The sequence below is a fragment of the Vanellus vanellus genome (assembly GCF_965231255.1).
Source record: "Vanellus vanellus genome assembly, chromosome: 6".
Taxonomy (NCBI): domain Eukaryota; kingdom Metazoa; phylum Chordata; class Aves; order Charadriiformes; family Charadriidae; genus Vanellus; species Vanellus vanellus.
In genome coordinates, this window is record NC_138911.1 from 1,267,649 (window position 1) to 1,293,686 (window position 26,038).

The 26,038-nt window shown below is 67.3% G+C and overlaps 3 protein-coding genes across 3 annotated transcripts; 1 reads left to right on the forward strand and 2 right to left on the reverse strand.

The window, feature by feature from the left end:
• Nucleotides 1–21: 21 nt before the first annotated feature.
• On the reverse strand, nt 22–20,406 carry SPTB (spectrin beta, erythrocytic). Its single transcript, XM_082484782.1, has 36 exons — nt 20,182–20,406; nt 15,914–16,111; nt 15,681–15,832; nt 15,304–15,477; nt 15,094–15,185; nt 14,931–15,011; nt 14,730–14,845; nt 14,392–14,504; nt 14,126–14,313; nt 13,922–14,039; nt 13,172–13,330; nt 12,794–13,096; nt 12,511–12,661; nt 11,560–12,427; nt 11,343–11,480; nt 10,482–11,241; nt 10,187–10,389; nt 10,016–10,106; nt 9,798–9,944; nt 9,409–9,672; nt 8,994–9,209; nt 8,818–8,907; nt 8,441–8,716; nt 7,192–7,322; nt 6,697–6,901; nt 6,226–6,600; nt 5,891–6,135; nt 5,664–5,802; nt 5,505–5,589; nt 5,217–5,413; nt 4,990–5,099; nt 4,555–4,639; nt 2,365–2,534; nt 2,107–2,280; nt 1,987–2,029; nt 22–1,161 (listed from the first exon to the last, which is right to left on the reverse strand). The coding sequence occupies exons 2-36, from the start codon at nt 16,059–16,061 to the stop codon at nt 985–987; spliced, it is 6,984 nt and encodes a 2,327-aa protein (XP_082340908.1). The 5' UTR covers nt 16,062–16,111; nt 20,182–20,406; the 3' UTR covers nt 22–984.
• A 1,520-nt stretch (nt 20,407–21,926) lies between these two features.
• Nucleotides 21,927–23,846, forward strand: CHURC1 (churchill domain containing 1). Its single transcript, XM_082485615.1, has 5 exons — nt 21,927–22,000; nt 22,097–22,232; nt 22,703–22,773; nt 23,372–23,469; nt 23,597–23,846. Exons 1-4 carry the CDS (start codon nt 21,962–21,964, stop codon nt 23,462–23,464), a joined length of 339 nt encoding a protein of 112 aa, XP_082341741.1. The 5' UTR covers nt 21,927–21,961; the 3' UTR covers nt 23,465–23,469; nt 23,597–23,846.
• Nucleotides 23,847–24,461: 615 nt separating this feature from the next.
• On the reverse strand, nt 24,462–25,257 carry GPX2 (glutathione peroxidase 2). The gene is made up of 2 exons (XM_082485614.1): nt 25,012–25,257; nt 24,462–24,906 (listed from the first exon to the last, which is right to left on the reverse strand). Exons 1-2 carry the CDS (start codon nt 25,234–25,236, stop codon nt 24,556–24,558), a joined length of 576 nt encoding a protein of 191 aa, XP_082341740.1. The 5' UTR covers nt 25,237–25,257; the 3' UTR covers nt 24,462–24,555.
• Nucleotides 25,258–26,038: the final 781 nt, after the last annotated feature.

Below are 26,038 nucleotides of genomic sequence, written 5' to 3' on the forward strand. Positions count from 1 at the left end.
GCGCCCAGCACTGCGCCCAGCTCGCTTTCACATCTTTATTAGAAAAAAAAAAAAAAAACAACAACAAAAAAAAAAACCAAAAACCCAAACTGAACCAAAAGTTCCTCTCTGGTCGCCCGCGCTCCCCCCGGGGTGGCTCGTCCTGGCCGTGGGGTGCAAGGGGGGGGCTCTCCCCCCGCCCACCCCTCAACCCCGGCAGCACCGGTGGGGGCACGGGGCGGTGGGTGCGATGGCCCCCCCAGTGCTGACGCTCTTTGGTTGGTGCCCACGGGGGCCGGGGGTGTCCCCTCCGCACCCACAGGTTGGGGGGGTGTTATGGCTTTGGGGGGGTTGGGAGGGGGGACACACGGATGGGGACACCCACAGCAGCCCCCCGGGTGGGTGCTGGGGGGGTGGGGGGGGGCATGCACGCGTGTGGGGTGCACCTGCATGCGGGGACACGCGTGTGCGGACGTGCGCATGCAGGGACACGCGTGTGCGCGGGGGGCCGCGGCACACCCCTGTGCGTGGGGGATGGGGGGGGTGCACACGCACACGCGTGTGCGCACAGGGACATACGTATACATCTCTGTTCACCTCCACGTAGGTGTGTGCATACCCTTGAGCATGGAAATGGATGTATATATATAAATACAAATATATATATATATATATACACACACGTGTGCACACAGGCACGTGTGGCACGTGCGCCGCGCTGCGTGTCCGTAGGTGTGCGCCCACGCGGGGGCTGGTGGAGGTGGTGGTCGGTGGGGGGGGGGGGGGGGGGGTACGTCGCCGCCTGCCCGGAGAGGGGCTGCCCGGCTCCGGCCCACGCGTGAAACGTGGCAGCCGCCCCTATAGACCCGGCGGTACCTATAGGTTCACCCGCACACGCGGGTCCCTACAACACGCGTGGCCGCGGGCGCCGCCGGCGTGACGGGTGTCATCCGTTCCCCCCCCCCCCCGCTTTTTTGGGAGATGGGCGTACGTGTGTGTGTGGTGTTATTTCTTTTTTGGGAAGAAGCTGAACCGTTTCTCCTTGTCCTTGCGGGGCAGGGGGGGCTCGGGGGGTGCCGGGGCGGGGGGCAGGGGCAGCGGCAGGCTCTGCGCCTTCCCCCGGCTGCCCCGGCACTCCGTTATTGCCGCGCTCAGCCCCTGCAGCCAGGCCTGCAGCTCCTCCTGCGGGCACGGGCACCGGCTCAGGGGGGCCCCTGACCCCCCCCCATCACCTCCCCGGCCACCCTCCGTGGCCCCCTGGGTGATGCCAGTTGTCCCGCATCCTCCCCAGGCGCCCGTGTCCCCCTGGTCCCCGCCATGTCCTCACGGCACCCCCGGCCACCTCGTGTCCTCCTGGGCACCACCAGCCCCCCCCCCCCCATGTCCTCGTGGTTGTTTCGGCCACCCTGTGGCCCCGTGGGCAGTGCCAGCCACCCTGTGTGCCACTGGCCACTACAAATCACTCTGTGGCCATCGCTCTGTGGCCCCCCCTCTGGGCACCACTGATCCCCATAGCGTCCCTTGGGCATCTCTGGCCACCCCCATGTCCCCCGGGTACTACCGGTGTCCCCTGTGCCTCCTGGGAACCACCAGCCACCCCCTCTCTCCCTAGACACCTCCGGCCGCCCTGATGTCCCCTGGGCATCACCAGCCACCTTGTGTCCCCTTGGGCACTGCTGGTCCCCCCCCTATCCACCTGAGCATCCCTAGCCACCCCACGTCCCACTGGCCACCCTGTGTCCCCCTGGGCACTGCCCGCCACCCCTGGCCACCCTGTGTCCCCTCAGACCCTGCTAGTCACCGCCGTGTCCCCTAGGAACCACCAGCCACCCTCTGTCCCCCTGGGTACCACTGGCCACCCTGTGTCCCCCAGGGCACTGCTGGCCACCGCCATGACCCCTGGGCACCACCAGCCACCCGGGGGTCCCCCTGGGCACTGCTGATCCCCTCGGCATCTCCAGCCCCACCACCACGTCCCCTCAGCCACCACTGTGTCCCCCCCCTCACCTCATCCTTGCCATGGAAGAGCCACTCGCTGCCATTGCTGAGCCTGGGGACAGAGCGCAGGTGCCGGTGCGGCGCGTGCCACCCCGCGCCCCGCCGCCCCGCGCCGCCCCGCGGCCTTACCTGAGTTTGAAGACATGCTTCTTCTTCTTGTAGCCGGCGGCCACCTCGCAGAGGGCGTCCCGTAGCCCCAAGGGCTCCTCGCCGTGGCACGGCAACCCCAGCGCCCGGCTCTTGGCGTCCTTGAAGAAGGCGAGCTGGCCGCCCCGCAGCACGCAGTACCGCGTGCTCCACGACCTGCCGCCGCACCGCCCCGTCAGCCCGGCCTGCGCCCGCGCCGCCCGCCACTGCCACCACCGTTGCCACCGCCATGCTGCCTACCGGTTGGACGCCTTTTTGGTGGCCGCCTCCAGGTCGTGCTTGCGGCCAAGGTAGCCCTCCAGCTGGACGCTGCAGGTGCGGGCCGGCAAGGTGGCCGGCTCCTCCGGCTCCTCCCGCGGTGGCCGTGGGCTTGGCGACGCCGGCTCCTCATCGCCCCTCGTCCGCGCCAGCTGCCGCAAAGCAACAGCCCTGTTACACCGCGGTGTCACCGCCCGCCGCCAAAAGCCACATCCTGAGGTGCCGTCCTCTCCCGCGGTGGCACATGGGTCCCTGTCCCCAGACGGGGGGGGCTCACGGTCCCCAAGCCGGTGGCCACCAGCCAAGGGTGGGTGACAGCTGTCAGTGCCAGCGACCCCACCAGCTCCGGCATGCGGGAGCTGGTGGCTACTGGGAGGACCCCAGTGAGCTTCTGGGACGTGGTGCAGCCCTGGGACCCGCACCGGATTTGGGGTGAGGGGGGTCGAGCCGAGCAGGGCGAGCAGCTCTGGGAGCCACCGCGGGGTTGTCCCCACCCCGGCAGCTTGGGGACAGTGGGAGACACCAGTGGGTGCCCCGGCAAATGGGACACCCATCCAGGGGCAGCAGCTGGGTGCCACCAGAGGAGCTCGGCCAGGGTGGGTGCAGGACAGGGGCACGGCCATCCCGGGGTGCCCGTCCACTCCTCCTTCGCCCGGGGACAGCCCCAGTCCCACACGTGTCTGCGAGCACCGCGGGGGAAAACATGCAGGTGTCCCAACAAGAGGGATGGGAGAAGGGACACCATCCCTGGAAGCCCAGAGGTGACCGCGTCCTCGAGCAGGCAGGCAGAGAAGGATTGCATCCCCAAGCAGGCAGAGGAGGACCCTGTCCCCAAGGAGCCAGAAGATATCCGTGTCCCCAAAGACAGAGGAATCCTGTCCCCAAGGAGCCAGAAGATGCCCGTGTCCCCAAAGACAGAGGAATCCTGTCCCCAAGGAGCCAGAAGATGCCCGTGTCCCCATGCAGACAGAAATGATCTTGTCCCCAGGGATCCTCGCGCCAGGCAGGCAAAAGTGATCTTGTCCCCAAGGAGCCAGGAGACGCCCATGTCCCCAAGCAGGCAGAAGAGGCAGAAAGGGTTCCTGTCCCCAGGCAGGCAGAGCCACCAGAAAGCAGTGCTGTCCCCGCGCAGACAGAGCAGGCAGGAGGAGCAGAGAGGTTGGCAGCGAGCACAAGGTGACAATGCCCCCAGGGTGGCAATACCCTGTGAGGTGATGACGTCTCGCAGAGTGACGATGCCGTGTGGGGTTATGATGCCCCTCAAGGTGCTGACACCTTGTAGGGTGACAGTATCCCATGGGGTGATGATGCCCCACAGGATGACGATGCCCCATAGAGTGATGATGTCTCTTGGGGTAACGATACTCCTTGGGGTGACGATGTCTTGCAGGGTGACGATGCCCCATAGAGTGATGATGTCTCTTGGGGTAACGATGCTCCTTGGGGTGACGATGCCCCATAGAGTGATGATGTCTCTTGGGGTGATGAAGCTTCTCAGAGTGGCATCCCCATGGGGTGACAATGCCCAAGGGATGACGACGCCCCAAGGGCCACATGCCGTGGGGCTGACACAAGCACGGCCAGCCAGGAACACCGTTGCCGTGTGTCCGTGGGCAGCTCTGCCCGATGTCCCCTCCATGCCGGGGCAGAGCCGGCCCCGCTCCCAAGGCCGGGTGCTTGGAAAGCCAGATGGCACGTGGCCAGTGCCACGCGCAGTGTGCCCGTGAGGTTCTCCCGGGATGCACGCCGCCTCGCCGACAGCAGAGGACGATGACCGGGATCTGCCCGCTCCAGCTCCGGCTGCTGCCCCGATCCCGGAGACACCCGTGCACCCATGGGTGCCAACCTCTGCCAGCCGACCCGAGCCTTGTCACGGGGAGCAGGGGGCGCCCTGAGCCGCCGCGGGGACCCCCCGGCCACCCCCCAGGAGCCGGGGCAAAGGGGAAGGTGCAGCACCCGTGTGACCGCCCAACATTTTTGGGGGTCATTTAGCATTTATTCAACTCAAGGCAAGGAACAAGGCAAGGAACAAGGCAAGGGCTGGGGGTGCAGGGAGCCATCGGCATGCCACGGTCACGATCACGGTCACGGGGTCTGCCAGGAGCCTGCGGGACATGCGGGGAGAGCTTTTTTTTCCACTGGGGAAGGAGAAAGCTAAACTCAAGGACTGACCGGCTCTGGTCCGTCGGTGGTGGGCGCAGAGGTGTCCTGCGTGCTCGTGTCCTTCCTCTTCTCCTCATCCTCCTCCTCCTCGGACCTGTGGCAGGGAGGCAGCCCACTCAGCGTCCCCGGCAGAGCGCGGCACCCCCGAAATCCCCGTCCCAGCCTGCTTGTTGGGGAAACGCAGCCCCGGTCCCGCAGGGACCTGGGACCGGCTGCTGCTCTCCCGTCCCGCCTCCCCCCCGAGGGCTGAAAACCCCGGCACGGCAGAGCTCGACCTTCATCTCTGCTCTTCACCCTCATCGGTTTACTGTTCCGAAAGGGCAAATTGCTAAAAAAACCCCCACCCTAAACGCTTTGAGAAGAGGGATGCTGGAAATGATGCCCAGGCTGCCCCTGCCCAAGACGCTGCCGCGGCCGCTCGGGGACGGCACCGGCATCTCTTACCCGGCCTCCAGCTCCCCGTCCAGATCCAAGCGGTAGTCGGGAGCCTCCGATCGCGTCACCCCATCCCGCGCCAGCCCCTCACGCAGCGTCCGCCCGCCCAGGAGCTCCAGCTGCCGGGGAAGAGGACGACGGCGTTAGGGGCTGGTGGGGACATGGGGGGGGGGGAGGAACTGAGGCAGGCAGAGGAGAGCCAGGACCGGCCATGCTCCATCCTGAGCCTTCCTCACCGTCGTCAGCTTCCTCAGGGCGGCGATGCGCTCCTCCCAGGTGGCCGAGGACTTCTCGAAAGCTTCGTGCCGCTTGAGCAGCTTCTCCACCGCGTCCACCGTCTGCCCGTAGTCGCTGCTGGCCAGGTAGGGCTCCTGCGCGATGAGCCACGACTCGGCCACCGAGGCGTCCCGGGAGAACTGGCACACCTCCAGCACTGCGGGCAGGGACGGGCACCGCTCAGCCCCCCGTCACCATCACCCCCTGCCCGAGCCACGGTGTCCCCCCGGCACCGCCGGCGCACTCACGCAGCCGCAGCCTGTCCCAGCGCTGCTCCCACGTCTCCATCATGGCCTTCCTCTTCTCCACCAGCTCCACCAGCTTCACCTTGATCTACGAGGGGACAGCGTCACAGGGTGGCCACGGTGGCACCGTCCCTGCCACCCACCATCCCCGACTGCCCTCACCTCGGGCGAGTCCTGGTGCTTGCGCTGCAGCAGCTTCTTGCCCAGCTCGATGCAGGTGGTGAAGTTCTTGCTCCGGGCGTCCACCTCAGCCCTGATGCCCTGGTGGTACTTCATGAGCAGCTCCACCGAGGAGACGTCCCTGGGGATAAAGAGGTGCCGGTGGCGGTGATGGCGTCGGTGCCGAGTGGTGGCAAACAACGCCAGGCACCCGCCGGGCGCAGCCATACCTGGGTTTCTCCTGTGTCTCGATCTGCCGGACGGTGCTCTCCATCCAGGAGAGCAGGTCCCGCGCCATGCTGAAGAAGCGATGCTTGTCGGCCGTGTCCACCAGCCGGGCCCGGCGCCCGCTGCATGCCTCCAGCAGCGCCCGCAGGGCTCGTGCCACCTCCTGCTCCTGCTCCTGGATGCCGGCCGCCTTCTCCCCGGCGTAGGCGGTCTGCAGGCGCGCCGCCGTCTCCCGAAACTGCTGCACCTGCCCGGCAAAGATGGAGAGCGTGGGAGATGCTGAGGGTCGGCGATGGCGGTGCCGGGCATCTCCGTCGCCTCCGGGGTGCAGCCTCACCTGCGCCTCCAGCAGCTGGAGGTCGCGCTCGAAGGCGCTGTGCATGCGGTGGAAAGCCTCCACCGTGCCGGCGTCCTCGCCCAGGTCCTGGGGCAGCTCCTGGCGCCGGGCGGCGATGAGGGCCAGCAGCTCGGAGCCGTCATAGAAGTACTTGTGCAGGTCGTAGGAGGCGGCGAGGAGCTGCATGCGGGTGTCGATCAGCTCCAGGAGGTCGGCCCAGCTCTCGTTCAGCCCGTCCTTCCACTCGGCCATGGTGGCCGCTTCCACGTGCCCCGCGTCAATGAGGTCCTCAATTGTCAGGTTGACCCGGTCCACGCGTTCCTGCCCCACGCTGCCCGTCTCCCGCGCAAACTCCCGAAACTTCTCCCGCAGGAGCTGCACGGGGGAGAAAAAGAGTTGAGTTTTACCCCCCCCCACCCCAAACCCGCTTTGCCGGCACCACCACGCCCACCCCGGCGCTGCCATCCTCACCGTGACGTGGTCCAGGTCCTGCCCCATCTCCTGGGAGGAGGCGACCACGTCGCGCTCGGCGATCCACTGCTCCAGGTCCTCCACCTCCCGCTTCAGCTGGAAGAGGTGGGACATGTTCTCCAGGCGCCGGCGGCGCTCCTCGGCCGCCTCCTTCAGCCCGGCGTAGTGCTTGTCCACCTGGCCCTGCAGCCGGATGATCTGCTCCCTGCGCGGCCCCGGCACACAGACACCCCAGTTCTCACCCGGGAAAAGATGCCCCCGACCCATCCGTGTTGCCAGCTACAGGGTTTTTTTTGGGGGGGAGGAACCCACTCTGTGCTCCCCGTGTCCCTCTGCCACCACTTCCCCTGCCGCAGCCGGGGCAATGGCACCCAGCTGGAGCGAGGCGCCGGGGCAGCCAACGCCACCAGAGCTGCAGCCAAACCACCCACCACCCCGCTGCTGAGGGCATGGGGCCACCCTGAAGGACAGAGAACACACGGTGGTGGCACCTACCCCTCAGGGTGGCCGGCGGAGAGCAGCTGCTGAGCCCTCCCCGCCAGCTCCTTGATGGTTTGGCCGTAGTCCTCGATGGACCGCTGCTGCCGCACGTGTCTCTTCAGCATCACCAAACAGCTCTCCTCGTCCTGTGGCACGGCAGACACCAGCGCCCGTCAGCACCCGGCACGGCCACGGGACGCCGATCAGGGTCCAGCCCCAGCGCCCACCCTATGGGCATCTCCTGCCTCCAGCCGAGGCAGTGGGGAGCGATGGTGAGCTAGTGGGCACGGCACGGCGTGGTGCGGCACGGCACAGACAGAATGGCATGGGGTGGTGTGTAACGGTACGGCACGGCACAGGAATCACGGCATTTAACGGCATACCATGGGATGGATTGCAACGGCCAAGCATGGCATGGCATAGGATGACCCGTAGTGGCACAGCATGCCGTGTAATGACAAGGTGTGGCATGGGATGACCGAGAATGGCGTGGCGTGGCATGGCACGTAACGGCACAGCATGCCGTAGCATGGGGTGGTATGCAATGGCATGGCGTACAATGACACAACATGGCGTGGGATGGACAACGTGGTATAGCACAGCGTGACGTGGCGTGCAATAGCCTGGCATGACATGCCATAGGATGGATGTATGATTCTATGAGTAATGGCACAGCATGGCATGGGGTGGCGTGTAATGGCATGACACAGCGTGGCACAGGATGATGTTTAGCGAAGATGCCGGGAGGGCTGGAGCCCCTCTGCTGGGAGGACAGGCTGGGAGAGTTGGGGGGGTTCAGCCTGGAGAAGAGAAGGCTCCGCAGAGACCTTAGAGCCCCTTCCAGTGCTTAAAGGGGCTCCAGGAGATGTGGGGAGGGACTGCATCAGGGAGGGGAGCCATAGGACAAGGGATGATGGCTATAAACTAAAAGAAGGTAGATTTAGATGAGATATAAGGAAGAAATTGTTGCCTGTGCGGGCGGTGAGCCCCCGGCGCAGGGTGCCCCGAGAAGCTGTGGCTGCCCCATCCCTGGGGGTGTTCAAGGCCGGGTTGGACGGGGCTGGGAGCAACCTGGGCTGGGGGGAGGTGGCCCTGCCCAGGGCAGGGGGGTGGCACAAGATGGTCTTTAAGGTCCCTCCCAACCCAAACCATTCTGTGATTCTATGTTTAACTGCACGGCGTGGTCCAGGTTGACAAAGGATGTCCTATCGTGGCACAGAGCCCCCCCCAAGACATGGGGGCGCCACACGGAGCCACCCCTCACCTTCGGCTTCTCCTCAGCTCCCATGAAGAGCTCCTGCTCGCTGACCCAGGCTTCAGCCTCGCCGGCGTCCAGGTAGTACTGCTGTGCCTCGCCAGCCTCCCGCAGGCGCCGGTGCCGGGCGGCCGCCTCCGCCTGCAGCGTCTCCCACAGCCCCCGCAGCTCCTGCACCCGTGTCTCCAGCTCCGGGCTCGGCTCAGCGCCGCTCACCGCCACCTCACCACGGCTCAGCACCTCAGCCAGGCGGGGGGCATGGCCCGCCAGCTCCTTCTGCAGCGTCTGCCGGTGGGATGGGTGGTCACGGCAGGGCTCATCCGTAGCATGGGTGGCCCCAAGGGACCAGCTGGGGCGGCGGGTGCCACCGCTGCACCCGGGCTCACCTCGTTCCTCTTGGCCAGGCGCTGCACGCTCGGGAGGTCGGTGCCGTGCTCTGTCGACCTGGCCAGGGGCAGCCGCTCCTGCACCCACAGCTGTGGGCGAGAGCATCCCTTGAGCCCCACGCGGCACCCATGGGTGCCCCCGGCACGACAGACCCCACCACGGCGAGGATGCTCACCGTCTCGTCCTCCAGATCCCGTCCAAGCTGGTATATGGCCTTGGAGGTCTCCAGCTCCTTCCTCCTCCTCTCCAGTGGCTCCAGCAGGTCGAGGAATCGTTGCCGGAGCCTCCGCTCGTGTCCATCAGCATCTGGCACATCCCCGGCAGGGGGGGTCCCCCGCCACTCCAGCTCCTCCAGCTCCTTCATCCGTGCTCCCACTTGCTCTTCCAGCCTCTGGCGGGGAAGAGCCGTGTGAGCCGGGGGGAAGAGCCAGACTGGGGACCCCCAAGTCAATGGCCAATCCCGTTTGGGGACATGACCTGGCACCCCAGACCCCCAAATGGGGGGCAGCACACCCCTACCCAAAAGAAAAGGTGAGGTGCCAACACCCTTCCACCCCTCCAGCCGCTCGGCTGGCAGTGTTGCCACCCACCGTCAACCTCTTCAGCAGCAGGTTGGTGGAGGCGAGGTCCTTGGCTTGCTCGGCGGCGCGCAGCTCCTCCTTCGCCCTCCCCAGCCAGCTCTCCAGCTCCTCGTAGCTCCGGGCGTAGAGCGCCGAGCGGTTGGCCTCAAAGAGCTGCCGGCCCTTCTCCTCGGCGGCGCCACGCAGCCCGTCCCACCGCCGGCGCAGCTCATCCAGCCGCCGCATCACCACCTCGCCGTACCGCGGCTTGCGGCTCGCCAGCTCCTTCCCCTCCTGCCAGCAACACCCAAGAGGTTGGTGGCCACCATGGTGTGGCTCCACACTGGCACGGGGACCTCCCGCCCAGCCAGACTTCCCAGGGGGCAGTGAGGCTTCCAGGCACCGGTGTTGGCACCCACCATCTCAATCTTCTCCAGCCAGCCCTGGTTGGATGCCAGCTCGGCCATGAACGCCTGGTGCTTCTGCCACTTGCTGTGGAGGCCGCGGGCTTCGCCGTAGGAGGTGTCCTGTACCATCAGCATCTTCTCATCCACCCAGGCGTCGAGCTGTGGGCAAGAGGTGTCAGGGCTTGGCTGGCCGGGACGCCCTGGCGCCACCAGCCGTGCCTCATCCCTACCTCCTGGCAGCTCTGCAGGAAGGTCTGCAGCTCGTGGTTGTCCTCCAGCAAACCTGCCGCCTCCTCCGCCTTGGCCGTGACAGCCCCATGCCTGGCAGGATGACCAGAGATGGGCAGCGTCAGCCCTGTTGCCCCCATGCTGCCTGCCCGCCGACCCCACGCTGGACTCACCGCTCCTGGAGGGCCTGGCACTTCTCGGTGATCTTCTCGGCAAAGATGTTCCCCTCGGCCACCAGCTTGGTGCCGCCGGCCACTGCCTCGGGGACCTTCTCGGCATTACTCTCCATGCCGGCACGGAAGTCCTGGAAGCGGCGCAGGGCGGCAGCCGAGCCCTCCAGTGTGGTGGGCAGCTCCAGATGTGCCAATGTGTACTCCTGGTAGGGCCATGGTGGGAGGTCAGCACGTTTTTGGGGTACCCATGAGCCAGGAGACCCCCCCCACCCCGGCACCCCTTTTGGGCACCCACCTGGTTGGTGAGGAGGATCTCCGCCTGCTTGGCGTCGCAGAGGAACTCCTGAAAGCCGCGGCACTGGGCGAGGAAGCGATGCCGGGTCTCTGCCATCTTGCCCAGGGCGGCCCAGCCCACCTCCACGCCGCGTAGGCGCTGCCGCAGCCCCTCGTACTGGGGGTCCTCCTGCTCCCCCACCACCCGCTCTCCCGCCTCCACCAAGGCGGTGAAGGCGGCCGTGTGCCCCTCTGCGTCCTGCCGGGCGGCCTCGTGCCGCTGCAGCAGCTCCTCCGCCTCGGCCAAAGATGCCGGCATCTCATCAGCGACCGCCACGGCTTTCTGAGCACTGAAGAGCCAGGCTTGGAAGTCATCCAGGTCCTGCAGGAAGCTCCGGAGCTGCCCGGCTTCCCCCAAGGAGGCTGCCTGCTCCCCCAGGGCCTCCTGCAGCTCTTCCCAGGCGGCCGTCGCCGCCGCCAGCCGCTCGGCCACCTCCCCGGCCACCTCGGGCCGTTCCTCGGCCAGGCGGTCAGCTTGGGAACGCAGGGCAGCCAAGCGGTCTTTGGCAACTGCCAGGTCCCGCTCGATGCCGTAGAGCTTGCGTTGGGTGGCCAGGATGCCGGCCAGGTCCCGTCCCAGCTCGGCGGTGGCCTTGACCACTTGGGCTTTGCTCTGCAGCCATTGCCGGGTCTCCTCGCACTCCAGACGGTAGTTGAGGAGGCGCAGAGCTGAGCCCACCGCCTGGCGACGCTCGGCCAGCAGCTCCCGGAACCGGTCCCACCTGCGGGGTGAAGGCGGGTGACAGCAGGAGATGTGGCCGGTGGGGACCAGCCCAACCGCCCCGGCATCACCCACTCGCCCCAGCGTTGCCCACCGCCATACCTCTCGTTGAGCTGCTCCCGGCACTGCCGGACCTGGGGGCTGCGGGGATGCCCACTGGCCAGCAGCCCGTCGGCTGCCTGGTTGACGGCGGCGATCTGGGAAGCCACGGTGGCCATCTCCTGCTCCAGCCCATCCAACCTGCGGGGACAGCCGGGCTGAGAACGGGCCACACCTCGGGACACCACATGGCAGCTCCCGCCACCGCGGCGGCCCCTACCTGTGCTGCGCCACATCCAGGTCCTCCAGCGCCTGAGGGACCTCCGGCTGCCCCAGCCAGGTCTCCTTGGCCCCCATCCAGAGGTGGCAGGCATCGCTCTCCCCAAAAACGGTGTAGAGGTCGAGGGCGTCCTGCAGCTGGCGGCCACGCCGCTCGGCCAAGGCGGCCACCTCGGCGAGCAGCTCCCGCAGGGCCACCAGCCGGCTCTGCGCCTCGGGGCTTGCCCGTAGCTCCGGGGGGAAGCCCTCGGCTTGCCGGGTCAACCCTTCCAGCTGCTCCTGGGCGGCCGCCATCTCCTCCAGCAGCTCCTGGTGCTGCCGCAGCAAAGAGCGGGTGCGGGATTCGTCCTGGCCCAGCTCCTCGGCGGCCGCCCGCCGGCGAGCATCCCGCAGCCCTTCCACCAGCTCGTCCGCCTCCGCCTGGAACTGGAAGAAGCTCTCGGCCTCCCGCAAGCCACGCCGGCGGAAAGCCGCCAACTCCTCCAGCTGCGCCCACAGCGCCCGCACCGCTGCCCCCCGCTCCCGCAGCCGCCCGGCCGCCCGGCCGGCCACTGCCAGCTCCTCGCCTGCCGCCAGCGCCCGCTCCAACCGGCCGCCCCGGCTCCGCAATTCGGCCTCGAAGGCGGCGTGGCGGCGCTGGAGCAGCAGCACGCCCGGCAGGTCCTTCCCGAAGTCCAGGGAGGAGTAGAGCTGCTCCTGCTCCTTGATCCAACTCTCTGCCTCGTCCAGCTCCCACAGGCAGGTCCAGAGGGACCGGGATTGCTCCAGCAAGGCTCTCCTCCGGTTCGCCAGCGCCTGCAGCTCCCGCCGGCACAGCTCCAGGTGGCTCACGCGGTCACGGATGACTTTGGGGTCGCAGGGACGGTAGCCTGGCCGGGAAACAAGGTGGGCGCCCATCAACGGGGTGTCCTGGCTTCCCCTGGCCATGCCACGGTCTCGGGGCATCCCTTACCCTCGGCGTCGGCAAAGCGGAGAGCGGCGGCGCTGATGGCCCGCGTCTTCTCTGCTTGCAGGGCCATGTCACGCTCCAGCAGCCGGTGGGTCTGCAGCAGCTCCTCCGCCTCCAGAAGGTGCTTCCCGGATTCGGGCGATGCCAACTGCACCTGTGGGAGAGCCCCGGCCGTCACCCACCGCCACCCAGCACCCCAGCATCTCTCCAGGGCGGTCCCACCAACATCCTGCCCGGTGGGACCAAGGCAGCCCACCCATGGTGGCACCAGGCACCCACGGCTCACCTTGACCTCATCCATCCAATCGATGCTGTGGAGCATCTCCTGGAAGAGGTGCTGCAGGGCGAGGTTCATCTCCAGGCGCTGGCGCCGGGCGGCCAGCAGCTCCAGGAGCTGCTCCCAGAGCCGCAGGATGTTGTCCTTGCGCCCATTGATGCGCTGGATGTCATGGTAGCCCTCCGCCTCCAGCTCCTTTGCCACTGCCTCGATGGCCTGCACCCGCTCCTTGTAGGCAGCCGTGTCCGTCTCGATGGCCTCGTGCTTCTTCTTGGCTGCTTCCACCGCCGGCAGGTCCTGGCCAAAGTTGTCCTGCCCCCGCACAAAGCCCACGGTGAGGCTCTGGTAGGGTGTCCCGGTCCCCGGGGTGGGTGTCCCCAGCCTCACCTGGGCCACCAGGCGCTGGTTCTCGCTCAGCCAGGCCTCCCGCATGGCCGCTTTGCGGTCGAAGCGCCGTGCCAGCTGCTCCAGCTTCTCCTGCCGGATGAGCTCGTTGCGCAGCGCCAGCTCCCGCTCGTGCTCCGCTTTCTCCAGCTGCTCCCAGGCCTGGAGGAAGGTGGCACCGGACCGGAGTGGCACCCACGTCCCATGACCCCCCACCCACCCATGTCTTGTTCCACTGGTGAACCCCAATGTGACCCACAGGTGAGGTAGCATGGCTAGAAGAACCTGACCTGCCCTGGGATGGGCCTGACCTGTCCCAGGACGGACTCAGCGTGTCCTGGGATGGACTTGAACTGCCTTGGGAGATGGATCTGAACTGCCCCGGGAGACGAACCCAAACTGCCCTAGGACCTGAACTGCTCTGGGATGGACTAAACTTGCCCCAAGAGATGGACCCAACCTGCCCTCCAAGAGACGGACCTGACTTGCTCTAGAACAGACCCCATCTGCCCTGGGATGGACCTGAACTGCCCCAGGAGATGGACTTGACTTGCCCTGAGATGGACCTGAGCTGCCCCAGGAGATGGACTTGACTTGCCCTGAGATGGACCTGAGCTGCCCCAGGACAGCCTGGGGAGCAAAGCCCTCGGGGATACCGGAGGAAGAGCTGCCCCACATCGCAGAGTGAGGTGGGAGCAGCCGCGTGTCCCCGCGGCACGGCACACAGCCAGGCCACCACGACGGGCCCCGTACCCGGTTGATGTCGGAGACCAGGCGGCCCTCGTGCGGGGTGTAGACGCGCTGGTTGTTGGCTCGCATCCGTGACTGGATGGTGAAGAGCAGCACCTCCAGGTTCCCCTTCTCCTGAAACCTGCCCCGGAGAGAGCTCAGCCCGGGGCACCCATGGGTGCTCTCCACCACCGCGTGGGCACAGGGGGGGGGCTCAGGGGCACTTACTTGGGGGGCTTCTCCACGGTGCGGTAGGTGCTGAAGGCTTGCAGCTGGTGCTGCACCCCGGCCAGCGAGTTGGCGAAGCTGCGGCTGTTGAGGGAGGCGATGGTCTGCTCGATCCAGGTGAGCAGGTCGGAGGCCAGCCCCCCGTAGCCCTCGATCATCCGCTCCGTCTCCTTGGCGTGCTCGATGACCTGCGGCGGGGCCGGCGGTGAGCACCGGGTGCCGGCACCCCAACAGAACGCTCCCCCCACCCCAACGCCGTTCCCTACCTTGCCCAGACGCCTGCCCTCCACCTCCAGCACCTTCATCTTGGAGAAGTAGTGGTAGAAGGCCACCACGTAGGTGATGATGGACTTCTCGTCAGGGTTCTCCGTGAACACATCTGCCCAGCGCGAGTGAGAGGCGTCAGTCCTGACCCAGCCTCTGCATCGCCCCAACGTCACCCCAGTGGTGATGGGCCACCACGGCCTCATGAGGTCCCCCCCTTGCTCCCACCCAAACCCCCCTTCCATGGGGTGGAACCTTTTCTGTCCCTTCACAGGGCCTGGGAGCGTCCCAGGGTGTAATGGGGAAACTGAGGCAGGAGGGTTGGCAGCGGCAGCCTCACCTTCAGGGTCGAGGAGCGGGGTGATGCCCAAGTGCCGTTCCGCCACGCTGAACGCGTGCTCCAGGTTGTGCCGGGCGTTGGATTTGGTCAGGTTTTGGAAGTCAACCAGCTCGGGTCTGGGGACAGAGGACGCGGGACAGCTGTCACACACCCGTGGGACATCCCCCGGTGCCACCGTCACCCCGCCACCATGTCGCCTACCTGTGCCTGTGGATGAGGGCATTGAAGGCCAGCCCGTCCTTCCAGCTCGAGGTGAAGTTGGTGACGTTCACATGGGGGTACCTGCAATGGGGACAGGGTGTCACCGTCACCCTCCAGGCACCCCCGGGCCCCAGCACAGTGGGATGTGGGTCCCACCACCTACCCCGCTGTCTTCATCTGGCACCAGAGCAGCAGCGCGTCCCTGGCGGAGCGCGTCTCCCGGCCCTCCTGCGTCTGCACGATGATGTCCTGGATCTGGGGACAAAAAGGACTTCCCAGAGTTGGAAGAGCACATCCATGGAGGAGGGCTCCTGCTCGGGAATGAGCTGTGGAGTGCTGAGCAGAGGGGTGCCTCCCACCCAACTGGCCCCACCTGGAAGCGGAGGATGATAGTCCAGATGAGGCCGAGGACGAGGCGGTGGTTGCCATCCACAATGTCGTGGGAGCCCATGTTCTCCAGGTGCACCCGCTGCTCCTTCAGGAACTGCAGCGCCTTGTCCACGTTCTCCAGGCAGTGGATCCTCATCCGGCCCTTGGTGGGCTTGGGCTGGGGTACGACAGCGCTCAGCACCCTCCCCTCCATACTGGGTACCCCCACCCCTGCCCAGGGACACTGCTGCTGCCACCCCAACCCTGGTGGAGCCTTGCTCAATGCCAAGGTCAACAACCTTGGTGGAGCACCAGAGGTCTTGGGGCATGGCATGGCATGGCATGGCATGGCATGGGTCCCCAGCTGGATGAGAGTCCTACCAGAAGCTCTCCTGACAGCACCTCCAGCAACTTGATGAGCACTCGCCCGTCCCGGAGGTCCATGTAGAGGTCTGAGATGCGGCAGGTGACGCGAGCCAAGTGTGAATTCACCCACTTGGTGAAGGTTTTCTTCTGCACAGCCTCCCGCTCGTCTGCAACGAGAGCGGGCACAGTGGCACCGGTGGCAGGGACAACCTAGGGAGGACCCAGGGGACCCGAGACCCGTCCCCGACCTGCCAGAGCTTTGATGCGGGAGCGCTCGAAGAGCCGCGCCGAGCTGTTGTCGTTGTCCAGCTCATCGTCGGAGGCGTCCCAGCGGACGTTGATGCGGCTGTACTGCTGCTGCAGCTCCAGCTGCTCGTAGTCGTTCGCCGAGGTCATGGTCCCGGCGTCCCCCGGCCGGGTGGCCGTCGGCTACCGGCAAGAGGCCCCTGGGGGAAGAGCGGGGGCCGTGGGCACTGGCGTCGCCGCGGCGGCTCACCGGGGCCCCACCGCACGTGGGGATTTGCGGCTCAGAGCCGCGGGTTAAGCGGCTCAGAGGGATTTAGCCTCGCCACCCCCAGGTGTTGGGGGGCACCGGGGCGCTGCACGCACCGGGGCTCGCCCTGCCGCCACGGAGCCCCGTGCCGAGCCGTGCCGACGGCTGCTTACGGTGCCGCTTCCCCACCCGGGCTCCTGCTTGCCCACCCAGCACCCCAGGGGTGTCCGTCTGTCCCCCCCCCCTCCAACCCTGAGTGCTGATAGTGCCCACCCCGACGCCTGCGCCGTGGAGGGGCTTCGCCGGCACCCGTGGCAGAAAGCGGGTGACAGCTGCCGGCAGTACGGGGTGGGGGGGTGGGGGGAGGCCACCCGCCCCCGGGGACATTTGAGACACAGATAGGACATGGCCGGTATCTAAAAATGCCTGCGAGCAGCTGTCGGCGGCCGGGGCGGGAGGAGGCTGCTGGGGCACCCGCGGGGTGCGGGGAGAGGGGTTGGGGCTCCCCACCGCCAGCACCCCCGGCCGGGACCCCCCCACCCCCCCCGGCACCCCGGAGCCACCGGCAGCGCTCAACCGCGGGTGCACGGTGCGGCTGGGGGAAACCCCGGGGACCCCCAAACCCCTCGTGTCCCCGTGAGCCGCGACAGCCCGCGGGGTGCCCGGCCCCCCGGGACCCCCCAAGGCCGTCGGCGGGCAGAGGAGCTTTATCGGGGCCGGCAGGGCTGGGCTGGCCCCGTCTCCGCACCCTAATCGCCGCCGCGCAGGCAGGGCCTTGGCCGGGGAGCCGGCTTGCGCCCCAAGAGCGTGCCGGGGCGTGCGAGGACATGAAGGAGCCTGCCGGGGCACGCGCGTGTGAGCAAGGAGACGCAGGAGCGTGCCAGGATACGAGGGAGCGTGCGAAAGGATGCGCATGCGAGTGAGGACGCGCAGGAGCGTGCCAGAGCGTGCAAGAGCATGAAGGAGTGTGCAAAAGGATGCACGTGTGAGCAAGGACATGGGAAAGCATGTCACAGCATGCACGTGTGAGCAAGGACATGTAGGAGCGTGCCAGAGTGTGCAAGAGCATGAAGGAGTGTGCAAAAGGATGCACGTGTGAGCAAGGAGACGCAGAAGCATGTCACAGCATGCACATGTGAGCAAGGACATGTAGGAGCGTGCCAGAGCGTGCAAGGACATGAAGGAGCGTGCAAAAGGATGCACATGTGAGCAAGGACATGCAGAAGCAGGTCAGAGCATGCACGTGTGAGCAAGGATGTGCAGAAGCGTGTCACAGCATGCATGCGTGAGCAAGGACATATAGGAGCGTGCCAGAGCGTGCAAGAGCATGAAGGAGTGTGCAAAAGGATGCACGTGTGAGCAAGGAGACACAGAAGCGTGTCACAGCATGCACGTGTGAGCAAGGACATGTAGGAGCATGCCAGAGCGTGCAAGAGCATGAAGGAGTGTGCAAAAGGATGCGCATGTGAGTGAGGACGTGCAGAAGCGTGGCAGAGCATGCGTGTGTGAGCAAGGACGCGCAGGAGCGTGCGAGAGCGTGAAGGAGCGTGCGAAAGCATGCACATGTGAGCAAGGACGTGCAGGAGCGTGCCAGAGCGCGCACATGCGAGCGGGGACACGCAGGAGCATGCACATGCAAGCAAGGACGTGCGGACGCACGCAAGCGCGTGCAAGAAGGCACATGAGAGCGTGCAAGACCACACGAGCGTGTGCAGGAGCGGGTCCCGCAGCCCCCCACGCCACGGCTCCGTGCCACGGCTCCGTGGCAAAAACCCCTGGGGGAAAGCCCAATTTGGGGGGGGGGACGGACGGACGGACAGGCCTCCACCCCACCACCGCAGGAACTACGGCCATTCCGCCCGGGCACCATGAAGGGGCCGGGTGTGCCAAGTTGTGTCGGGTCTCTGCAGCACGCCACAGCCCGGCGCTGCCATCCCAGCGGGAGACCCCGGTCCTGGTTGGGCCTCCCCCGCACCACCACCACCGCAACAGCGGGGCCACGGCCGCGAGCAGCCGAGGAGGAGGAAGAGGAAGAGGAGGAGGCGATCATGCCGAAGCGAGCCACAGCAGGGCCCAAGGGAGCTGCCAGTGTGCATTTCGAGCGCGGGTGCTCACCGACCCTTTAAATCTCCCTCTGCCGCACCGGCGCCTTCCAAACAGCCCCGTTTGGCAGCGCCACGCCGCCGCCGGCACTCGCCGCCCGGGGATTGGCATTCCTCTGGCTCGGCGGGAGGAAAGCCGGGAATGCCGGGGTGCCGGCCCCGCTGCGAGCATCCTGCGGCCGGGGCCGGGGCAGCGTTGCCTTCCCCGGCCAGCGGCTCGACGCCGTGAATCAGCACTTCCCGGCGAGGGGCTGGCACCGTGCCGCTGCCGAGGTCCCCCCCTGCACCCCAAGGGCAGCCGGGGCAGCGGTTTGGTGCCCGCCACCCGCGGCACCCTCAAGCCCCTTCCCCGGCTCAGCCCTCGCCGCCGCAGTGTGCTGCCGAAACACCAGCTGCCGGTGCGCGGGACCTCATCGGGGTTCCCCCAAAACACCCCAAAATAGCTGCCCCATCACCTCCGCCTGCAGCCTGGCGGGTCCCTGGGGTGCCCGGCATTGCCCCGGCTGCTTGGCTTCACCAATTAACGCTTTTATTTTGCGCCTCCACCAAATCAGCGGTTAGCCACGCTCCCGGTGTGGCCGGCCCCGTCGGGAAGGGGCAGGAGGTGGGGGGCATCCCCACGGCCCCCTGGCAGCCGCCTGCCTCCCAGGCGCAGGGCCAGGGCCGGGAGCAGATGGCCCCGCTCCGCACGGCCGCGTGGCACGGCACGGGGTCGCTGGGCACGGCACGGAACATCTCCTCCGGCCGGCGATGCCCGGCTCCGGCCACGGCTCTCCGGCCACGCTGTTACCCGGCGGGCAAAGGTTTGGGTTTCCCCAGGGCCGGAGTCGGTGCGGATGCCAGCCGTGCCAGGACTGTCCCATGTCACCTAACCCGCCAGCGCACAGAGCGGCGACACGCACACGTGCTGACACTCCACAGACATTTTTGGCTATAAATAGGCCTCCCCTGCACACGGCGCGGGCCGAGCCCCACTCCCTTCTTCGGAGCTGCCCCTCTGCACCTCCTCACCCACTCCAAAATCACCAGCTGGGGCCAAAAACACCCGAGAGCTGCAAAATACTCCTCGGGGGGCCATGCCGGCACCCACCGGGGTTGCAGGGGTCGCCTTTGCCTGCCTCCCCCTCAAATGCTCCTTGTTGACTTAACCCAGTGGAGCGAAGGACACTACAATCCCCTGACTCCGGGAGCTGGAGATTTGCAAAAGCAAAAGCCGCCCTGAAAGGGGAGCCGGAAAATCGACCCCGGGTGGCCTCCAGCTTATTGGGGTGCGAGCAGGAGTTTCCCCAGCCCACGAGCATCCTCTGGGACGAGAGGGGCCAAGGGCACAGCAGCCAGAAAACTCTTCCCAGTGACTCCAGTTTCCCCAGTTGCTAAAAGCTGGTGGTCTAAGCGGGCTGGGCAACATGCCTGCGGAGCCGGCTTGCCCACCGCGTCCCACCGGCACGTTCAGCAGTGCTGGGAGCAACCAGGAACCGGTGTGGGGACCCCGCTCGGGGGTTGGCACCCCAGGGAAAGTGTCCCCAGGGTGTCCCCAGAAAGTCACCGCCGCTCGCCCGCCCCGTCCTTCCCGGCAGCCGCACGTCCCCCACGGGGGACAGCAGCCCCGGGGGACACGGGGGGACACGGGGGACCCCCCCGCCGCAGGGAAAAAGGGGGTGCTGAGCCCCTTCCGCGCCCCCACCAAACTTTGCTCCGTGCCCGCAGCCCCCCTCCCGCCCCGGGGGGGGACCGTCCCCGGTGCTGTACCCCAAACCCGGTGTCCCCCGGGGCGGACGGCGCGTCCCGGTACCCCTCGTTTCTCCCCGGGGAGCGTCGCCTGCCGGTGTCCTCCGGTCCCTCCCGTTCTCCCCACACCATCCCCGGAGGCGGCGCATCCCGGTAACCCTCCGGCGGTGCCCGGGGCGACGGCGGCTCTCACCTGCGCGGGGCGGCGGGCGGACGAACGGCGGCGGCGGCGGCGGGCCCGGGGCCGGAGCCGGGACCGGAGCGGGGCGGGGGGAACGGAGCCGCCCTTCGCCGCGATATAAATAACATTATCTGGGCGCGCAGGGACATTCCTGCCCGGGGGCCAGCGGCGCTGCCCGGCCCAGATAGCCCCGCTCCCCCCCGGGAGGGACGGGCGGAGGCGGGCGGGGACGGGCCGTCCGCCCCGCAATGCAGCACAGCGGCCCCCCCCGGCCGCCGCCGCCACCGGCACCGAGCGGCGCAGCCACCCGCTGCCACCACCGGGCATGTGTGTCCCCCCTCCCCCTCCGAGCATCCCCGTCCCCCCCCAGCTAGCCCGAGACGCCCTCCGGCTAGCCCCGGGCGTCCCCCGGGAAGGTTGGGGTCCGTCCCCCCCCCAACTAGCCCCGCCTGTCCCCCCGCTAGCTCAAGTGTTCCCCGGCTCTCCCCGAGTATCCCTCGCTAGCCCCAGGCACCTCCCAGCTAGTCCTGGGTGTCCCCCAGATAGTCCCAGGCACCTCCCAACTAGCCCTGGGTGTCCCCCGCTAGTCCCAAGCGCCTCCCAACTAGCCCTGGGTGTCCCTCACTAGCCCTGGGTGTCCCCTAGCTCGTCCCAAGCACCTCCCAACTAGCCCTGGGTGTCCCCCAGATAGTCCCAGGCATCTCCCAGCTAGCCCTGGGTGTGTTCCACTAGCCTAGGGTGTCCCAGCTAGCCCCAGGCACCTCCCAGCTAGCCCTGGGTGTGCTCCACTAGCCCTGGGTGTCCCCTAGCTAGTCCCAGGCATCCCCCAGCTAGTCCTGGGTGTCACCCAGCTAGCCCCAGGCACCTCCCAACTATCCCTAGCTGTGCCCTAGCTAGCCCCAGGCACCTCCCAACTAGCCCTGGGTGTCCCCCAGCTAGTCCCAGGCACCTCCCAGCTAGCCCTGGGTGTCCCCCAGATAGTCCCAGGCATCCCCCAGGTAGTCCTGGGTGTCCCCTAGCTAGTCCCAGGCATCTCCCAGCTAGCCCTGGGTGTGCGCCACTAGCCTAGGGTGTCCCCCAGATAGTCCCAGGCATCCCCCAGCTAGTCCTGGGTGTCCCCCAGATAGTCCCAGGCACCTCCCAACTAGCCCTGGCTGTGCCCTAGCTAGCCCCAGGCACCTCCCAACTAGCCCTGGGTGTCCCCCAGATAGTCCCAGGCATCTCCCAGCTAGCCCTGGGTGTGCTCCACTAGCCTAGGGTGTCACCCAGCTAGCCCCAGGCACCTCCCAGCTAGCCCTGGGTGTCACCCAGCTAGCCCCAGGCAAACCACAGATATTGCCAGGTGTCCCCCATTAGGTCAGGTGTCCCTCAGCTAGCCCGAAGTACCCCTGGCTAGCCCTGCATGCCCTCAGCTAGCCCAGGTGCCCCCACAGTCAGCCCTGCTTGCCCTCAGCTAGTCCCACACGCCTCCCCCCAGCCCATGGGGCTCCGGTGGGGACTCCCGGGGAGGGGGCAACAGCCCGAGGGGGGGGGAACGGGGGGACACGGGCCGGGCCCGCCTCGCCTTAACTCTGCCCCCGGCGGGAAGCGCGGGGCGGGGTCTACCGCTAGCCCCGCCCTCCATGCACAAACCCCGCCCACCTCGCTGCAACCCCCGCCCAGCTACGCGCGAGCCACTCTCAAATCCCCGCCCATAAGGCGGGGCTACAGGCTACACCACGCCCGCGGCGCTAAGCTCCGCCCCTCCGCACCGGAAGTCTCGCGAGATCTGGGCGGCGGCGGCGGCGGCGGGATGTGCGGGGGCTGCGTGGGCACCGAGTACCCGGAGCGGGTAGGCCGCGCCGAGCCGGGCGGGCGGGGGCCGGGCCCGGGATAGGCCCGGCGGCGACCCCGGTCCCCGGTGCCAGCTGTGTGCTGCCGCCCTTAGGGCACCACCTGCCTGGAGGGCGGCTCCTTCCTCCTCAACTTCGTGGGGTGCGCGCAGTGCGGCCGCCGGGACTTCGTGCTGCTCGGCAACCGCGCCGCCGGCCTGCACGGCGGCGACGAGATCGTCACCTACGACCGTGCGACGGGGACGGGGACGGGGACACACACACACACACACACATCCCCCCTGAGGGCTGGGGGGGAGGTCTTTTGGGGCCTGGGGGTGCTGGGGGGCTGGGGCCCAGGGGGGGAGATTTGGGGGCCCGATACTGGGGGGGAGAGGTGGTTGGGAGCGGCTGATTGATGCTCTTGGCGGGGGCAGAGGCTGGGGAGTTGATTCCCGGGGGGGGGGATCTCAAGGCTTTGAGCGGGGGGTGTCAGGGAAGTGATGGGGGTATGCGCTGGGGGGGAAGTTGGGGGGTTTGATGCTCGGGGACCCACCCTGCGGACTTGGGGGGGGTGGGGGGGGGGCAGTGCCCGAGGGGATGAGGGCAGGCGTGGAGGGTGGGGGCTCGTCCCCAAGGGACTGAGGGGGTTGGGGAGGGGAGTGCTCCAGGGCTGGGAGCAGCCGTGTCACCTCAGCCCCTTCACCCACTCTCCTCCGCAGACCTGTGCAAGAACTGCCACCACCTGATCGCCCGCCATGAGTACACCTTCAGCGTGGTGGATGACTACCAGGTACGCCCAGGGCAGTGCCTTGTCACCCCCGCAGCCCATCTCCATCTCCGGAGACGTCCTAAGCCGAGCCCTGGGCTGTTCCTCTGCCACCGGGTCTCTAGACCCACCCTGCCGTGGGCAGCCCTGTTGATCCCCGCCTGTCCTGGCAGCCACAGACAAGCCGTGGCACCGGCCTCAGAGGCTTCGGAGCCACATCCCTGCACTTGGGGCTACCTGGAACCCCCTGGCACTAGCCACTGCTCTGAGGGGGGCAGCCCATCTCACCTCTCGCCTCCCGCGCAGCCCCTGCATGGGAATGTCAGTGACATGTGTGGCCCGGAGCAGCGAAACGTGGCTGCGTGGTGAGGGGCGCCGCGGCTCTGGCAGCCCTCCTGCCCTGGCACATTGCCTATGCAGCAGCTAAATGCTGGAAAATGGGCTCGGGGGGAGTCGGTGGGGCTCATCCTGGGGGACGAAATGAGATCCCCCCAGGTCTGATTGCAATCGAGGATCAGGTGCCGGCTCCGGCTCCGGTTTCCCTGGCTGTGCCCAGAGTGGGGCTGTGGCACAGTGTGGCTATGGCAGTCCCCTCCCCCCCCTTTCTCGTGTCGTTCCGCAGGAATACACCATGCTGTGCCTGCTCTGCGGCCGAGCTGAGGACTCCATCAGCATCCTGCCCGACGACCCGCGCCAGATGACCCCGCTTTTCTGAAGCCGGTTTGTATCCCGGCATGAATCCCTGGGTACCTCCCTCCCCACTCCCCGCCGCGCAGCCGTGGCGCTGGGAGTCCCCGGCACGGGGACAGCACTGTCCCTTACACGATTCTCTTCTCCAAACCTCCAGCCTGGATGTGGCGGACGCCGGATGCTCCCACGTGCCCGGCGGCAGCTCAGCCGTGCCGGCTACCCTGCGGCTCTGACGCTGGGTGCAGGGATGGGGTGGAGCACCGCAGCCTGAGCCCCTGCCTTGTGCGGAAGATGTGAAGGGGGGCCAGCATGTCGTCACCCCCAAAACGGGTCCAAAAGGGTGCCCGCTCCATCCTGCCTCAGGAGCCCACGTGTGTGGGGGCAATAAATGTGATGTGTTAACAGTTGGTGGTGCCGGCAGGAGCGCTTTGGGGTGGGTTTCACCCCCCCTGGACACCCCATAACTGTTGAAGGGTGTTGGGGGCCAATGCAGGGATGGGGGGGGGGGGTTTCCCTTCCTGGGAACCTGCGGAATTCCTCCCCCTGTAGCAGATCTGGCCCTTCCTGGCATCCCAGAGCCTGCGTGTTCACCAGTGCTCTTCCCAAACCCTGCTGAGAAGTGACTTAATTATTTTTGCTCCCCCAGGGGCTGCGTAGAGCTTGTGTCAGGGGGGATCACTGAACCCCCCGGGGCCCATTTCCCTGGGGTGTGTAACCCTGCCCTGCCCTGCCCTGCCAGGGGATGCATATTTCCTGGGGTGGGAAGGAACCGGGTGCCAAAAATCACAACCCTGGGGTGGGGTGCCGCAGTTGGCACCCAGCCCCAGCGACGCCGGCGGGGAGCCGGGTGCTGCCGGCTTGGCACAGCTCCATCCCTTCACCACCGTTTCCTGGATCCAGCACCCCACGGCAGCCCCCAACCCACCCACCCACCCACCCAACGAACCACGCGGACGCCGGCACGCTCCCTCCGGCTCGTTTATTGCCACCGGCCCGCGCCACCCCGGTGGCTCCATCCCTCTGTCCCCATCGAGCCCCCTCCCCGTGGCGGTTTCGGAGGGGGCTGTCACCCGGCGGAGAGCTGGAGCTTTCCCGGGGGGGCTGCAACCGGTGGACCTACTTGGCCAGCTTGAGGAGGCGCTGGATGTCGGGCTCCAGCTGGGCGGTGGGCATGCGGGCGCTGTAACGCCGGAAAGGTTCTCCTTCAGGACCCACCAGGAACTTCTCAAAGTTCCAGGAGATATCGGAGCGCCGTACCGGGCTCCAGGTGATGAAACGGGGCTCGGTCATCAGGTGTGTTGCCTCGTCGGCTGGCGCGGGCAGGTGAGCCTTCAGGTAGGCGAAGACGGGGTGGGTGTCCTGCCCGTTCACCTGGCACTTCTGGAAGAGGGTGAAGTTGGGCTCGAAGCCGCCCCCCGGCCGCACGTGCTTCAGGCTGTTGAGGATCTCCTCGTTGGTGCCGTTCTCCTGCGGTGGGGAAGGAGAAAGGCAGGGCCGTGCTGTAGTGTTTTTTTTTTTCCCCGCCCTCCTTGCACCCACTGACCGGCACTGCGGTGGCCGCCGGGGACTTACCTGGTAGCCAAATTGGTTGCAGGGGAAGCCCAGCACGACCAGCCGCCGGGGGTAGCGGGCTTGCAGCTGGTTGAGCTGGGTGTAATCCCGCACCGTGGTGCCTCAGAGAGACGCCACGTTCTCGATGAGGACCACGCGGCCTCGGAAAACGTTGAAATCCACCTTCTCCCCCTGCAAGGAGGTGGCGCTCAGGTCGTAGAAGGACTTGGCGATGGGGACGGTCATGGCTGCGGGTGCGCTTCTGCCTTCCCCGCGCGCCCGTCGGCGCACCTTAAGGGCTGCCCGGCACCCACGTGACGTGCGGGCTCCAAAGGTCTCCTCGCCTCACCGTGACTTGGCGGAAACCAGAGCCGTCCCACCCATCCCATCCCACCCGTTGGCACCCGCACAAGGGTGGTGGGGAGGGCGCGGGTGGCACGGGGCCAAGGCGATGCTCCTACCTGCCTCAATAATTCATGGCACGGCGCGGTGTGGCACGACTGCTCTTCCCCGTACCCGTGAGCTGTGGGATGCCGTGGGAGCTCGGCACCTCCAGCCTGGCACGGGCTGTCCCCGAGGGCTGGGGAGAAGCCAGGCAGTCAGGAAATAACGGGACTCCGGGAGCTGGGGCTGCACGGGGTGGAGGAGGAGGCGCTGGCAACTCAGACCTGGGGGGAACGGGTGCCCCAGTGCATCTCCTTCCCCGGGGCTGCCTTGGCATCACCCCCGTGGCCTCCTGTGCTTGTCATCCCGCTGCCTGCTGCCTTCCCCTCCAGTGTCCACCAGTCCTGGTGTCCACTGGTCCCAGTGCCAACATCCACCCTGGTACCCATCTGATGTGGTACCCACCATCGCCCTGGTACCTCCTCATCCCAGTGCCCACCACCGTTCTGTGTGACCACGATGTCCCTTGTCCCTGCCAGGGCCAGCTCCTGCGTCCCCATGGGGCCATTCCCGCAGCCGTGCCCGAGCCGACAGCCCCACAGGGTGGCGGTGGCAGGCATGGTACCCCGCCATCACGATGTCCCCCCAGCCTGGAAAGGGGACA